Source organism: Ochotona curzoniae, unplaced genomic scaffold (genome assembly GCF_017591425.1).
Source record: "Ochotona curzoniae isolate NIBS_2020 unplaced genomic scaffold, NIBS_Ocur_1.0 contig_293, whole genome shotgun sequence".
NCBI classification, from domain to species: domain Eukaryota; kingdom Metazoa; phylum Chordata; class Mammalia; order Lagomorpha; family Ochotonidae; genus Ochotona; species Ochotona curzoniae.
The window spans coordinates 1,002,220-1,018,046 of NW_024465655.1; the positions used below are offsets into that span (position 1 = coordinate 1,002,220).

The following is a 15,827-nucleotide window of genomic DNA, read 5'->3' on the forward strand; positions in this document are numbered from 1 at the left end:
GCATCCATTGGCAGGCATGTGATCTATGGCTGGGAACAGACCCGGTTGGGGAGCAAAGGGCACAACCCTAGCTGGGCTGAGGTTCCCACCAAGAGGCGCGTGGCCTGGAAGGGGGCTGCCTTCTGATCTGGAAACTGTTGTAGTCTCCCTTGGCACAAGTGTGGACTGGGATTGAATGCACCGAACTGGGCCGGACCCCGACTCCCCCTGGTGTTCTGGAGGACCAGGGCAGATGTGGGATGGACTAGGCAGGGTCTCAAACCCCTACTGAGCCATGTGTGAGCCATACGTGGGTATGGGCAAACCATGTCTGGGCTGGAACATCCAACAGCAAGAACCAGATTGGGTTGAAGGCCAGTCAGGAAAAGCCGCAGTTCCTGCTATGACAGGAGGTGGACTGAGTAGGGTTGGCTCATGGACCCACTGGTAAGCGTGAAACCTGGCATTGGGAGAGGTTCTGATGGAGGAGCCTGGGCAACTCCTCTGGCAGGGCACAGACCCAGCAGGTAAACGCAAGAAACATGATAGGAAACAGCCCAGAAAAAGCCATGGAAAACTACCCACTGGCATACAATTGGCAGACGTGGGGGCAAGACCAGGCTGAATCTGTCCACGTCATCCACTGGCAAATCCAGGCACCAGTGTGGGTCGACCCAGGTTCGGTCGCAACAAAGACTAGTGCACATTATGGAATGCCGAGGTGAGGTTGCCTGTACCGGAAGGGACCGCAGCGCCCAACCAGCCTGAGAACAAGAAAGGAAGTGGGCAGAGCTGGCAGGGGAATAAGGGAGGGTTCCTTTGCTGGACAGCTACTTCCACAGGAGAGCATGGGCTGGGATGGGGGCAGACCAGACTAGGCAGAGCTACCACACCTGTGCGCCTCATGTGGACTAGATCAGGGAAAGGCCAGGCTGGGCGGATTATTCCTACTGGTGCAAACAAAATTAAAGTGGGCGAGGTTTGTTTGGGCAGCATCAACTGGAATCTGGGAGTGGGAGAGGCCTGGGAGGGAAATAGTGGGCTCATCCCTCTTGGGTTACCACTTCCATGGGAGGACATAAAACTAAGACAGCGGCTGGGGTGGAATGGGATGTGGGACAGACTGGATTACTGCTACACTTACTGGCAAACCAGGGTAGGGGGTGGGCCTGGTTGGGGTTATTGTGGGTCGCTCCAACCTAGGCTACAGCTCCTGCTGGTTTATGTGAGGGCCAAGTATGTGCTGGGCAGAACCAGGCTGGACTGCAACACCCATTGGTTCCAGTGGAAGTCGGGAGTGAAAACAGAACCAACCCAGGAATTGCAACCACCAGCTGATTGGAGCGATGGACGGTGCCAGGCCCTGTACTTGTTAGCACATACAAGAAGTTTCTTTGGAGATCTTCCTAATCTAAATGCTGGACTCAGAACCCTAACGAAGAAAAGAGAGAAGACAGAACAGGTCAACCAACCATCTCAGCTATGATGGACTATGTCAATCAGTGGATTTTTCAAAGATCTCATAGTGCTTGGAGTGGCAAGATTGACAGTGATTCATAACTGTGGCAATATTAAGACCACCTGAGCAAGAACCTCAGAGCATGCCCTATATCCGGGACCTGGGGAGGGTGGGAAATTGGGTGGGCTTCTCCCTTTAATACCCCCCTTTGAATATGAAGCTAACAATATGGAAAACATACTAGTATTATCCACTTTCCTGTAGCCCTTGAACCTTCTTACCCTAATTAACTATGTAAAGAATGTCAAAATAAAATTTATTAATAAGAAAAAAAAAAAAGTGTCTGACAGCGAGGTGCTTAGCTTATGTTAGCTGTTACTGCTGCAAAATCTAGAGCCGTTTGCCAGTACCTGGCTGTAGGCTAGATTTGTATATTGCCGGAAATACACCCTCTTCATGTTTGATGGCACGTCGAGACGGACGCATGCTGTCATGGGACTTCTGCCCGTACTCTTTCTGAAATACATCACCTGTGACAGCAATCCCACCTCCCTTTACAGTGCTAGTGAGCTAAACAACAGTTTTACCTTTGAGGCTCTGGGTTCTCAAGAGTGCCACATAGCACGTTGCTGGCAACTGTTTAGTTGCTACTCTGGGCAATACACACTTCATTAAGCTTTTGCTTAGCACTGTCCAGAGGACAAACCTGCTGATCGTCTCAGAAACAGGCCAGAATGACCTTGTCTTCTGATGTGAATGTAGTTGTGTAAGGGCCCGGGGGCGGGAAATGAGAAGGCCCGACTGCTCGATTTGCGCAGTTATGTCTGAAGTTCGGGGAAAGTGAGCCCTCCATCCAAGAGCCAGCATCACTCACCTGCTGAGGGACCTACCCTGCAGGACCACTGGCCAGCTCCACACAAGCCTTCAGATGACTGCAGCACCACTGGGAGCCACTGGACTCTGGGGTTTGTTACAAACAGGTGATGCAATAGCTTGGTCCTATCAGACTGTATTGTAATAAAGAAGAAAACAAACAAAAGTAACTGGCTTGCTGATGGTTATAGATACAAAGGGGCCTCAGAAAGTTCATGCATAGCATGTATCATGGGGGAAAAAAAACCCTGAAGATTCCACAACTTTTCTACATGAAATCTAGCAAATGTTAATTCTGTTTTTCTTCAAACTTTTTGGCATACCCTTGTATATAAGTGCTTTACCCCTAAATGAAATTAGGCTTCCTGGGGGAGGGATTAAGGGTTAAACTGCCTTTGTAACTAGCATATAAGCCTTGGCTCCTCCACTTTCCATCACACTTCCTGCTAAAAGGTCTGGGAAAAGCGGCGGAGAATGACTCAACTGCTTGGGCCCTGGTCCCATGTGTACGGCTCAGCACCAGTTGCAGGCTACTGGCTTCAGACTGGCCCAGCTCAGGGTGTTGTCGCCATCAGGAAAATAAACCAGCAGGTGGAGCATCTTTCTCACCCACTCTCTGTAACTCTGCCTTTTAAAAAGAAAAAAGAAAGCAACTGGGACATTTGGGAGGTTGGGTGTGGCTTTCCCCTTTAACTCTCCCCTTCCCCCAGAGACAAGAATAAATAGAGAATTTGGAAACAATTTCACCCACTTTTTCCTAGCCCTCAATCCTTCCCACCCTGGTCAACCATGCAATCATCATCAAAAATAAAAGTAGACAAACCAAAGAGATTGCAAATGCACAAAGCCAGCAACTTTCTGACTTAGCCATATGAGGACTCTGTCTACAGCACCATGCTGGGAGCTCTCCCCATGACAGCGAATCCACCAACACGCTTCTTACCAAGTCTACACTGTGCCTCTCCGCAGATCCGATCTGCCTTTCCAATAAAAACAACCTGAGAAAAATATATTCTAGAAATCATTCAGATATGGAAGAGAATTTATTTAATATACATCTCCCTGGCACAGGAGGATCCTCCTGACGTTTTGTAAATTGCTTTAATAAATTACCCAACGTGATTTTGTGAGAAAGTTGGTGATCAGGATTGACACACAGGATCACAAAGGGATAAATGAGAAATAATACAACCTTCTGAGCATCTCCCAAGAGGCAGGAATCAACTGCATTTTATGATCAAAGTGACTTCTCTCTTCAGTTCCATCTCTTATTTTCTGAAAAACAGTTTTTTCCCTGAATCAAGTTACAAATAATCCTGACTTATCTTCCCATTCCTGACATCACAGCCACGTGCTTTATCGTGTGTCTATTTCTATTACTTGGAGTAGACCACACTTACTCAGCCAGGTACTCCAGTGACCTCATACTCAAAAAATGCTAGCAAGTGAAGAACAACAGTGGAGCCACGACTTCACTGTTTCCCATGTCATTTCCCGAAAGCACTTCTCCCAAGCACGAATGCTTCATGGTCAGTTCTTGCCCGGTCTAATCAGAACAGAAGAAAATTGCGGGGGTTGTATTACAGCTCACTGGACACTGTGTGCTTCTAAGCTCAACACTGAGAATGCTTGATAACCAGAGTAAACTGATAGGCTAACATTTAAAAATGTATATTTTAATAAGCATAAAGTATATAAACAATTAGGTAAGCTTGTGGTGAAGCTGACCGAGATACATAAATTAGGAGATATGGATGTCCATCTAAAGGTTCCATATTTTATGATTTTTACAGAATATTTATTAAAGTTGTTGCATATACAATTTTCCACGTGTCATTTTAGGAGTCCTTTATTGTACAGACAAGTCTTCTTTCTGTCTGGTGACAAGCAGCAGCCACGGTGATTATTCGGGACCTCCTCGCTGAAAATGAAAACATAAAACAGTAAGCTTCAATTGTAAATTGAGCAAGTAAATGTTTTCATGGCCACCAGCCAATTTCCACACTTTTAAGTGAATTACCTCAAGTTCTTTAAAATCAGTTTCAGGTTTCTCCTGGCTTTGGAACATTCACTGATACAGTATCATTTCAGATCTGGAAGGAATTCAACGCTGACCTAGGCGACCTGCCTCCATTTACCTTGGGACAGTTACTGGGCCTGGTGGTCAGGATGTTACTGACCCACATGGCTGCACGTGAGTTCAATGCTAGCACCTGCTCCCAACTAGAGGGTCTTGCTGGTGTAGACCCTGGCAGGAGGCAGCTGTAGCCTGAGCGGCTGCATCCCTGTAACCTACACGGAAGAGCTGGGTTAACTTCCTCCGATCCCAGCTCAGCTCAGCTCAGCCCAGCCGAGCTTAGAAGTTCAGCGCACAGACCTGTGGATGGAAACTCTGCTTCCCAAGTAAGTAAGCTGAAACAATCCTGTCTCAGAAGCCCTTTGCACTTGGAAGATTACGGAAGACTCAGTCATTCTCATCAAGTGGCTGCATCTACTGCTGATTCATGCAGAGATGAGGCTGTGGCCCGGGTCTGGCATACTTGCTCCTCTCTGTCAGCTGTGACCACATTTGACAAGACAATGTGAAAATGCGAACAGTATATACATCAGCAAATAAAACTGTGAAAGCCAAAATGTTTTGCTAAGTCCTAAGATAAAACAACATACCCAGGGCCCAGCAAGGAAGCCTAGTGGCTAAAATTCTTGCTTTGTAGGATCCATATGGGTGCTGGTTCATGTCCCAGCTGCTCCACTTCCCATCCAGCTCCCTGCCTGTGGCCTGGGAAAGCAGTCGAGGATGGCCCAAAGCCTTAGGACCCTGTACCCACGTGGGAGACCTGGAGGAAGCTTCTGTCTCCTGGCTTATGATTGGCTCAGCTCCACTTGGGGAGTGAACCAACTGATGGAAGATCTGTTTCCCCTTCTCTCTGCAAATCTGCCTTTCCATGAGGTACAGCCTTCCGCAGCGAGCAGTCGCATGTTCTCCATCATAGGGAGATGGTCTCAGCCATTGCACACCTTGGTGTGGGCTAAACCTTTCCACCCCCTGGGCCCTCCCTGCCGCTCCTGCAACCAGGCCGCTGTGGCCGTGGAAGAGTACAGTTGCGAATATGGCTCCATGAAGTTTTCTGCACTGCGGAGCTTTGGTGGGGTCCTAAGTCGTGGGCTGACACGCACTGCTCTGATTGCCCTGAATCTATGAAGTGCCGAGTGCAGGTTGACCCTCGGCAGTATGAGGGTATGTTTAATGGATTCTCAGTCACACTCACAGAGGATGGTATTCATGGTCTGGCTAAGGACGGGCCCTGACTTTGACCAGCTGCTCCATGCAGGGGCTCTGCAAGCTTGCTTTTCTGAAGTCTTCCAAGTGCTGTGCAGCAGCACGTACCATCTCACCGTTACGGGCTTAACTCTGGAAGCTGCCAAGGTTCCGATTCAAAGCCAGCCAGGTGATGTTACACTGTGATGGATGCAGCCCCCAAAACGTGAAAGGAAGAAGGGCTAAACGCGTCCTACAAGGGCGCTGCTCCCCTGCGGATGAGGCAGATCTCAGCTGCCGTGGTGAAGTGTGCCTGCTTGGGACACACTGTGGAGGCCGTGGACAAGCTTGCGGTTCCAGAGCCCTGCAGTGACTGTGCAAGGGCGGACAGCTGGCTGGAACTTCTGCTGCAGCTTACAGAGCTGGTGTCATGTGTAGCTGCGTCTCCCCCTGCCGACTGTGCTGTCTGTGTTGAGTAAGGAGAAGGGGGGCGGTGTTTCTCAGGTTCTCCAGAGACGTGCATTGAAAGGTGCGTGAAAGGGACCGTGTGCTTGCACTGGCATGACTGGTACCCTGACTGCCCTACAGCGAGCGGTTCATCCGTGACTCAGCGAAGGTCTGCTTCAGGCCGCCTCGCCCCTGCCCCTCCGAGATGCCAGTCTCTGAAGAAGCAGCTTGAGTTAACCCAGGAGACAGGTCAAGGCACACGTGGATTGCATCTGCTTGCTGATCAGTGTTGAACAAAGTGCAAAAGGGAGAACTTTTATGCATAGACAATGTAGGGAACTGTCTCTTCCTAAGTACTGTATAACCTTGCTTAAGGCAAGAGTTTGAAACTTACTATACTATTGAAATAAACCTCTATCTTCATGAAAAAACAAAACAAAAAACTGCCTTTCCAATGGAAAAAAAAATCCTTAAAGAGAGAAAATAACGGGCCCGGCGCGGTGGCGCAAGTGGTTAAGGTCCTCGCCTTCCACGCCCGGGATCCCATATGGGCGCCAATTCTATCCTGGCAGCCCCGCTTCCCTTCCAGCTCCCTGCCTGTGGCCCGGGAAAGCAGTGGAGGATGGCCCAAGGCTTTGGGACCCTGCACCCACGTGGGAGACCCAGAAGAGGCTCCTGGCTTCGGATCGGCATAGCATCGGCTGTTGCACTCACTTGGGGAGTGAATCATCGGACGGAAGATCTTCCTCTCTGTCTCTCCTCTCTGTATATCCGCCTTTCCAATAAAAAAATAATAAAAATAAATCTTTAAAAAAAAAAAAAAGAGAGAAAATAACGCACCTGGATAAACTCCATTTCCTCCTGAGGTACGGGTTTCCTTCTGTATTTCTGTGGCAGTGACTTGATGATTTCTGCAGTGTCTGGGGGGCCCTGGTACATCAGCAAGCCTGGCGACCTACTCCCCGGGGCGTGCTGTGCGGAGGAGTGAGGCAGGCCTGTGGCTCTCGAAGCTTCCGACACTGAAATGATACAACAGCCTAATTAGGTAAATCGTCCTGGTGTGGAATAAGGAGGTAGTTTTAAGTAGGTAAATCCCAAAAGTGAGTAATAATAAGTTTGAAAATGATTTATACTTAATGGAGTTCAACACATGATGTGTGAACTATGTCACTGGCATGATTGTCATGAAAGCCCACGTGGGACGACACATGGTGGAGTTTATATGTAAGAAATCGGCAAACACAAATAATTCTTCAATATACCGAGTCAGCATTGTGGCACAGCTGGTTCAACCGCTGCTTGCAACGCCAGTAGCCCACAGTGCAGTGCTGGTTCCACTCCTGCTCCAGCTCCCTGCTGATGTCCTTAAGGACGCAGAAGGCGCCCACGTGCTCAGTGGAGACCAGGATGGAGGTCCTGGCTCCTGGCCTTGTTGTGGCCCACATCTGGCTGCTGCTGCCACTGGCGGAAGTGAACCAGCAGAGAGGAAGTTCTCTTCCCTTTCTCTCCCTCTCGGCTGTTTTTTCAAACAAACACACTCCAGGTGCTGGCACTCTGGCGCAGGCTCAGCTGCTGTGTGCAGTGCTGGCAGCCTCGGTTTGAGTTCTGGCCGCTCTACTTCTGATCCAGTTTGCTGCTAATGTGCCCACGTGGCAGACTCTCTCACCCCCCCCCCTTCCCTGCCTCTTGCTTTCTGTCAGTCTTTCCAATAAATAATAATAAGAAAAAAAAAGCAGTAATTAAAAATCACTGCTTATAGAATCTTAAGAAAGCACAACTTACCATTGGGCTTAGGATTATCTCTCCGGTCGGGAAACCTTATTAACGGGGTATGTGGCTTGACTACCTACAGAAAAAATAACACGCGTTAAAAGGAATCTCATTGGCTAAAGAAGCAATTGTCACTGAGCCTCATCAAAAGATAACTTTGTTGAGATAACTATGACAGCAACATTCCCTAATTTTTCCTAATCAGGGAAGCTGCTCTATGAATTATAACTTGCTAACCTTTCATTCATTCATAGTTTCATACTTTGTGTCTCACGAGACTTTGTAATGCGTTGCCAACTGATGTCAAAATAACCCACTAGGAGCCAGCACTACGAGGTAATAGGACAAGCTGGCATCTCACATGGGCACTGCTCCACTTCCGACCCAGCTCCCTGCTAACACGCCTGGGAAGCAATGGAAGATGGTCCAAGTACGTGGGCCCTTTCCCCCAAGTGGGGCAGCTGGAAAGGGCTGCCGGCTCTCAGCGAGCCTAGCCTTGGCATTATAAGCATATGAGATGGGAGACAGCAATCTCTCTCTCTCTTGCTTTCTCTTTCTGCTTCTCCCTTCCTATAACTGTGTCTTTAAAATCAAATTAATAAAACTGAAAAATTTCATGAAGAAAACATCATTTTATGTTGCACGACTTATTAGTAAGAAAGGATGTGTGCTGACTTGAATTGAGTGTGGTTTCCTCACTAGGTCAATATCGGACAGTCCAGGATTGGATCAATTAGGTAAACAGCATCTTTTCTGACTACATAAGTAACACTCGAAAAAATTTGCAGAAAAATGTCAGGAAGCCGAAAGAAATGACTGTAATCCCAAACCCAGATACAACAGATAAAAAGCACTTGGTAACCTTTAGTCTTTTTCCCGTTCCTATAGAAACATACTTGTTTCGAATATGTTTTTATGACCGACCCTGAAGAGTACGAACATTTCGTCCCTAACATTCTCGAGGGTGCTACAGAAGGCTTTAAATATTAATATGAAAACATTTCAGTATGCAATGCCAACGAACAGAGCATAATTTTCAACTACAGTGACGTCTAGGCTGCTGTGTGAACCATGGAACTAAGGCGTGTTCTCTGGCAATCTCTGTTCCTACGTCCATCTCAGCATATCACACGTCAGCCAGCAGGCTTGCTGGGGCAGCCCGAGGGCCCGACACCCTAATCCTGCTGTTGCGACAAAGTGCTAGAATACATTCTTGTTCTCAACACGGAAGGATGCCCAACTCCTCAGGGTTACAAACCAAGGGAAAAACCTCACTTTTCTGTTGATTTCCTGGTTCCCGTCTTTCATAACCAACCCTCCTGCCACTGTCCTATTTCAGTGTCTGAGAATGCCCCAGTTTTCAGAGTTCACACTCTCCCTTGGCATGCAAAGGCCTGTCCCCTAGCGGCCTCTGGTTCCTCCGGCAGGACTGCCTCCCCAGACATCCTGAAGTGCCTGTCACCCCCCTGACAGACCCTGCTGCCGCCAGCCCCACTGCCACCGCCGAGGACTCTGTCCCACTTTACTCGCGAGCCTGTCCTCTGGCTGCTACGCCGTTAAAACAGCTCAAGTGTCACTCTTCTCTAAGCGACTTTCCTCGATTCCGAGCTCTGACTTAAAAACTGCTCCTTGGCATTTTCTGCCCGAGCGATAAACCATTACGGGAGCAAGCGAAATCTTGGAAAAGCGAGCATTCCTGAAACACGGTAAACGCTCACACATTTGTCAAATGCAGGAACAGACTATTTCTAAGTTATAACTAACTTGGGGCCAGTGGCACACGTACATGGAGGTCTACTTAATCCCAAAGCACAAAAGTCGCACAGGAAGAATCCAATATTGCTTTTCTGAGCTTGAAAACAATACAGCCGCCTTATAAGTTCCTGCTGTGATATTACCTTGTGATAGGACAAACCCTCCACGTACAGAAAGGATTATACACCCGCCGCTGCGCTTCATCAGCAACAGTCTTATTCCATCATTCCCTTCCGACATAAATCTCATCTCACCGATTACAACTTTTGTGTCAATGACAGACAAGGATGTTTATTGAGTCACACTCCAATGGTTTTGTCAAATCCAACAAATTACGAAGCTCTGTTTCTCCGCCTTTCAAATAAATAAATCTTTAAAAAAGTTTTTTTTTGCCCCAGCTGTGGGTAAGTGTCCGGGTTGCCTTGTACCTCGGCAAATGTTAACTGCTGGGAGCAAGCAGCCAGGAGCTGGCAGGCATGCTGGGCCTGGTTAATGCCTCATTTGTGTTAACTCTACCAGTGTATCAGCAGAGTTCCTTATTCTTTATTTACTTTAAGAAAAAAAAATGTGGGGAGGTTGTTGTGGGTCAGGGGGCCAGGGCACGCCACTTGGTGCCAGGCAGGGAGGCTGCAGTGGCCTGGGGAAGGAGTTCTGGGATGCCTTGGAGGAGAGTGGCTGATGACATGTTCGACAGGGAAGGAATGACCTCTCCAGGCCACCGCACTCGCAGGTGGGTACAAGAAGCGAGATGGAGCGGTTTCGAAGGGGGGAACCAGAGGGCATGCCTGGGTCAGGAGCGGGCCTACTAGGGGGACCTCGGGGATGTCCCTGCTGGTCAACTGCTTCCACAGGTGAGCATCATAAGAGCTGGGACAGGGGGCGGGCTGGTCCAGGCAGGACTGCAGTACTCAGCAGCTGGCACTGGGCTGAATCAGGGGGCAGGCCAGACTGCACTAGGCTGGTGCACCCACTGGCACGAGAGAAAGTCAGAATGGGCAGACTGTGCCTCTGCAGCAGCTGCCAAGTGCAGGACTGGGTGCAAGTCATGTCAGGCCGGACTGCAGCATCCCGTAAAAGGCGCAGAATACCGGGTTGGTAGCATGCGTGGCAGGGGAACGTTGGGTACTCCCTTGCTAGGCTGTATTCTCTGCTGGTGAGCATGAGAACAAGGGCTAGGGCAGGCCAGGCTGGGCTGAGCTAAGTTGCAGCACCCATGGGTGTGCACAAGAGCTGGGTGTGACATGGGCCGGGCCGGGCTAGGCTACAGCAGGAGCTGGAAAGCACAACTGGGGCTGAGGGTGGGCCTGGTGCGGGTTACGGGGGTTGCCCCCGACCAGATCACAGTACCAGATCACAGTACCTGTTACTATGCAGGAGGACCAGGTACGTGAAGTATGGGGCTGGGGCAGAACTGACCCTGCAGCTAAATCCACCAGCATGTGGTATGCGCACTGGCTGGTTCAATGTGACAGACCGCACCCGATCCTGCACTGGCTGGCACATACCAGTCAAGCCAGGAGTGTTTTCTTGGGGAATTCCCCAAATAGACCACTGGACTCAGACCCTGGCCACAGGGGAAAAAACATCACAGGCTGTGAGGTCTGACCTTGGAGTGCGTGTGTCAGGACCGGGGCTCCTCAGCTGCTGATGCCAGTGGACGGCTCGCCCAGAGGCCAGCTCGGTTGGCCAGCAGGGGGCATCAACTGCCTTGTCGGAGCTTTTGTTCCTGGGTCTGTGAATGTGCCCAGGTGGACTTTGCCAACCAGAAGACCTGAGAAAGATTTTCTCAACCCTGGAGAAACGAAACCAACAACTTCTTGGAAATATCCAAGTCACTCAGGTAACACCCTCAGAGCATTCTTTCCACTGGGGGGTTCCTGTGTATCAAAGCACCATCCCCCATCTCAGGGCGCTAATGTAGTTCAGTGGCTCCTTCCTCCTACATCCCTGCAGACACAAAAGGGGGAAAAAAAAATGAAAACATCTGACCCTCCCCACTGTAATCAGAAGGTGACATGGGTATGCATCCCTCTCAACTATATAAACAATATTAAAAATAAAATTTACAACCTGGTGCCATAGCCTAGCAGCTAAAGTCCTCGCCTTGCATGAACTGGGATGTGTGCAGGTTCTAATTCCAGGTTCTAATCCTGGCAGCCATGTTTCCCTTCCAGCTCCCTGCCTGTAGCCTGGGAAAGCAGTGGAGGATGGCCCAGTGCCTTGGGACCCTGCACCCCAACTGAGAGACTCAGAAGAAACTCCTGACTCTTGCCTTTGGATTAGCTCAGCTCCAGCTGTTGCAACCACTTGGGGAGTGAACCAGTGGGTGGAAAATCTTTCTCTCTGTAAATCTGCCTTTTCAATAAAAATGCATCTTTAAAAAATATATGTATTTGTTATGATTAGAAACTTTTTTTTAAAGTGACTGCCTAAGCTTTTTGCCTTAGGCTTATACAATTCAGTAACAATTACTAGCCATTCTAGGGGGGAAAAAATTTTTTTTTAAGATTAGGAAACCACCAAGGAAGCCAACTGAGGCTAAACCTGATGATTTTATATCAAAACTCTAACAAAACAGCCCTTGTTGGGCGAGAATGAGCAGAAGTGTGACGAAGCATTCCCAGGTGGTTTTCTACAATAGCTCTGGCTTTCTCAAAACACTCTCCCAGGAAGTAGATGGGAATGGTTTCTGGCCTTCCAGAAAGCCAAGAAAAAACACGTCTTGAATACACAAAGCTGAGCTTGGCTCAGAGCAGCCGTTACATGTCTGATGGGATCACAGCCCACTGTGTGTCCGCCGGGATCACAGTACCTCCTGGCTGTCATGGCTCTGCACGTGCCTGTCTTCAGGATCATAGGGCAGGGCTGTGCTTCGCCTCCTGTGGCAGCTTTGGAGGAACGCCTGCAGGAGCTGGATCCTACTCATTTACTAGTATCTCAGAACTGGGAAGTGTGGCTTTTAGCACAATTCCTAATTTCTCTTAGAAGTTTTCTGAGTTCAGTGATAGCTGATCTGATACCCAAGGCATTTGTTATCACTTACGGTTCAAAGACCCTCCACTGTGATTTCTGTTAGCTTCTTTTTTTTTTTTTAAAGATTTATTTTTATTATTTTTTTCATTGGAAAGGCGGATATACAGAGAGGAGAAACAGAGAGGAAGATCTTCTGTCCGATGATTCACTCCCCAAGTGAGCACAACAGTCGATGCTATGCCGATCCGAAGCCAGGAGCCTCTTCTGGGTCTCCCACGTGGGTGCAGGGTCCCAAAGCCTTGGGCCGTCCTCGACTGCTTTCCCAGGCCACAGGCAGGGAGCTGGAAGGGAAGCGGGGCTGCCAGGATAGAACCGGCACCCATATGGGATCCCGGGTGTGCAAGGTGAAGGACCTTAACCACTTGCGCCACCGCACCGGGCCCCTGTAATAGTTTCTTGAAGCGTCTTTCTTCAAGAAATGGATCAACAACTAAATTCCAAGCTCTAGATCTGTCTAGCTGGCACTGAGGTCCCAACACAGAGCAGAGGGAAGCAGAGTGTGCGATGCCTGTAAGGAGGTACCATGAATACACGATGCTTCCCGCAATGAACGCTACCATCCACAGATCGTTCCTGTCACTGTCCAGCTCACAGACTCTTTGTCCATATCAGCAATGAGCTCTTCTTATGGTTGTGTCCATCTCAACCGACAGCAAAGCATGTATCCGAATAATGGACATATGGATTGCTTCTGGTTTGCAGACTCTCACAAATTCAGCTGCTGCTAACTTTTTTTCCCTATGAAAAAATTTCCAGACTTTCTGTAGCACAGGCATAGGCCCTCATTTCCCTTGGGTAACAAACCTGTGACCGTGCGGGGTCACACAGAGGTAGGTATTCCCAACATGGCTGTGCTACTTTAAACCGCGCCAGCAGCGGCTGAGGGTTGCCTGCACTCCACGTTCTCATTCCCGCTTGGTCTTTTAGATTTTCATCATGTCAGTAGCTGTACAGTATATCCTGACGTTGTGTTTTCCTTGCACATACATGTCTATCAGTGACACGAATGGTTACCTATTACGGATGCCAGAGCTTTGTGAGGTGTGAACCAGCGACCTTGCAGACACACACGGTGAGGACATAAGTGAGGATAATTCGTGGCATTTGGGACCAAAGCCTGAGACCTAGGATTATACTCAGAAAACAACCTCAGCAACACTGCAAAAGGTCTCTTGAGAAACATTATCTGTGCCACATGAAGCACCCTTCTCCTAGCAAAGCTGGAAATGAGGCATAAACATAAAGCGTTTGAAAGATCAAAGCCTACGCTGATCCCAAACGTGGAGTAGCCAAGACCAAAGCTGTCGGAGGTCAGTGGCTGGAGCTTGGGCGAATCAGGTCGCCCCGGCTGCCTGTGCAAACTCACGACCATCTGACACAGGGTGTTCTTCTTCCATGCCCCTCGCGTGCCAGCAGCGGCCGTGGCCCAGGGCTCCCCGCGGGGCCGGCCACCCCGCCATGCCCAAGACCTTGAAGGGACGGCGGGTCAGAGCCAAGGTGCCTGTGCTCGCACGCCTCGCTTCCCATTGGCTAACGAAGCCCATCGCGGACAGCCCCGGCCGGTGACTGGCCCGCAGGCTCCCGGGGCGAGGCCTCGCAGGGACCGCGCTCCAGCGGCCGGACGCTGCACTGGGACTGCGGGGACCCCAGACCCCGCTCACTGCCCGACCCAGCGCACGCAGGGCCCCCTCGGACGCCCGCCCGCCCGCACCCCGAGGCGCCGCCGCCGGCCACGCTCAGGGCCGCGGTCACCGCGGGTCCTCGCCACCGCCTCTCCTCCCCAGCGCCCAAGGCGACCAGAGGCGGCTGAACCCCCTTACCTGAACGACCCTGCTGGCAGACGCCATCTTGCTGCCCATCATGACCCCCGGGAAGGGGCAGCTTCCGGGGCGCGAGCGGAGCCGCGGCTCTCTCCGGAGTCCCGGGCTGCTGGGGGCGGAGCCTGCCTGACGTCACGGGGCGGGGCGAGCGGCCGCCGCCAGGCCCCGCCCCTCTCCCGCCTGAACTACGCCCCGCACGCCAGGCCCCGCCCCGGCCTTCCCCCTCCCTGCCAGGCCCCGCCTCTCTCCCCGCCCCTCCCCTGCTAGGCCCCGCCCTCCGTGCCAGGCTCCGCCCCTCTCCCAGCCTGGGCTCCGCCCTCTCCCCACCAGGCTGTCCCTGAAGTTGTTTTTATCGTGTTCTTCAGCTGGTGAGTTAGTTATCCAGGCTAGTTGAGCGTTTTCTCCGAAACCGCTTGCAAAGGTGAACAGTATTATTAAGGCTCGAGTGTTAGTGTCAAGTTCAGAAACAGTTCGGGTTTGGTAAGGGTCGCACCATACACCTGCGTGGATTGGCAGTTGCTTCATGTCCATTTGCTTTTTTTTTTTTAAACCCTAGCTGCTCAACTTCAAATTAGTTTTTTAAAAAAATATTTATTTATTAGAAACGCAGATTACAGAGAGAAGAATATACAGAGAGGAAGATCCTCCATTCGCTGGCTCATTCCTCAAGCGACCATAGTGGCCACAGCTGAGCCCATCCTGAGCCAGGTGCCAGAAGCTTCTCCCGGCTCTCCCAGGCAGGTGCAGGGTCCCAAGGCTTTGGGTCATCCTCGACTGCTTTCCCGGGCCAAGGCAGGGAGCTGGATGGGAAGTGGAGCTGCTGGGATTAGAACTGGCACCCATATGGGATTCCAGCGAGTGCAAGATGAGGATAGAGCCACTGAGCCTTTACGCTGGGCCATCAGCTTGAAATATGACAGAAAAACTAGGGTCGGGATTTTATTTCTAGTGCACAAACCAGCTGCACCATTCCCCAGTTATACTGAGGTGAACACTAAGGAGTTTCTTTTTTAAACTGTTACTGCTTGGGCCCGGCAATGTGGCCTAGTGGCTAAAGTCCTCGCCTTGAACATGCCAGGATCCCATATGGGCGCTGGTTCTAATCCTGACATCCCACTTTCCATCCAGCTCCCTGCTTGTGGCCCGGGAAAGCAGCTGAGGACGGGCCAAAGCCTTGAGACCCTGTGCCCATGTGGAATACCCAGAAGTTGTTCCTGGATCCTGGCTTCAGATCAGTGCAGCACCAGCTGTTGCGCTCACTTGGGGAGTGAATCATCGGATGAAGATCTTCCTCTCTGTCTCTCCTCCTCTCTGTATATTTGACTTTCCAATAAATAAGTAAAGCTTAAAAAAAAAAACTGTTACTGCTATAGAGTTGAAATTGAAATGGTGTAAACATGGCTCTCTGCTAACTGCAGTACTTTTGCTTGGC

The 15,827-nt window shown here is 50.2% G+C and overlaps 1 protein-coding gene and 1 pseudogene across 1 annotated transcript; one reads left to right on the forward strand and one right to left on the reverse strand.

Annotated features, from left to right (window-relative positions):
• Positions 1–3,966: 3,966 nt before the first annotated feature.
• On the reverse strand, positions 3,967–14,523 carry MRPS36 (mitochondrial ribosomal protein S36). Its single transcript, XM_040979063.1, has 4 exons — positions 14,396–14,523; positions 7,800–7,863; positions 6,858–7,036; positions 3,967–4,232 (listed from the first exon to the last, which is right to left on the reverse strand). The coding sequence occupies exons 1-4, from the start codon at positions 14,435–14,437 to the stop codon at positions 4,215–4,217; spliced, it is 303 nt and encodes a 100-aa protein (XP_040834997.1). The 5' UTR covers positions 14,438–14,523; the 3' UTR covers positions 3,967–4,214.
• LOC121155635 lies at positions 5,289–6,460 on the forward strand (annotated as a pseudogene).
• Positions 14,524–15,827: the final 1,304 nt, after the last annotated feature.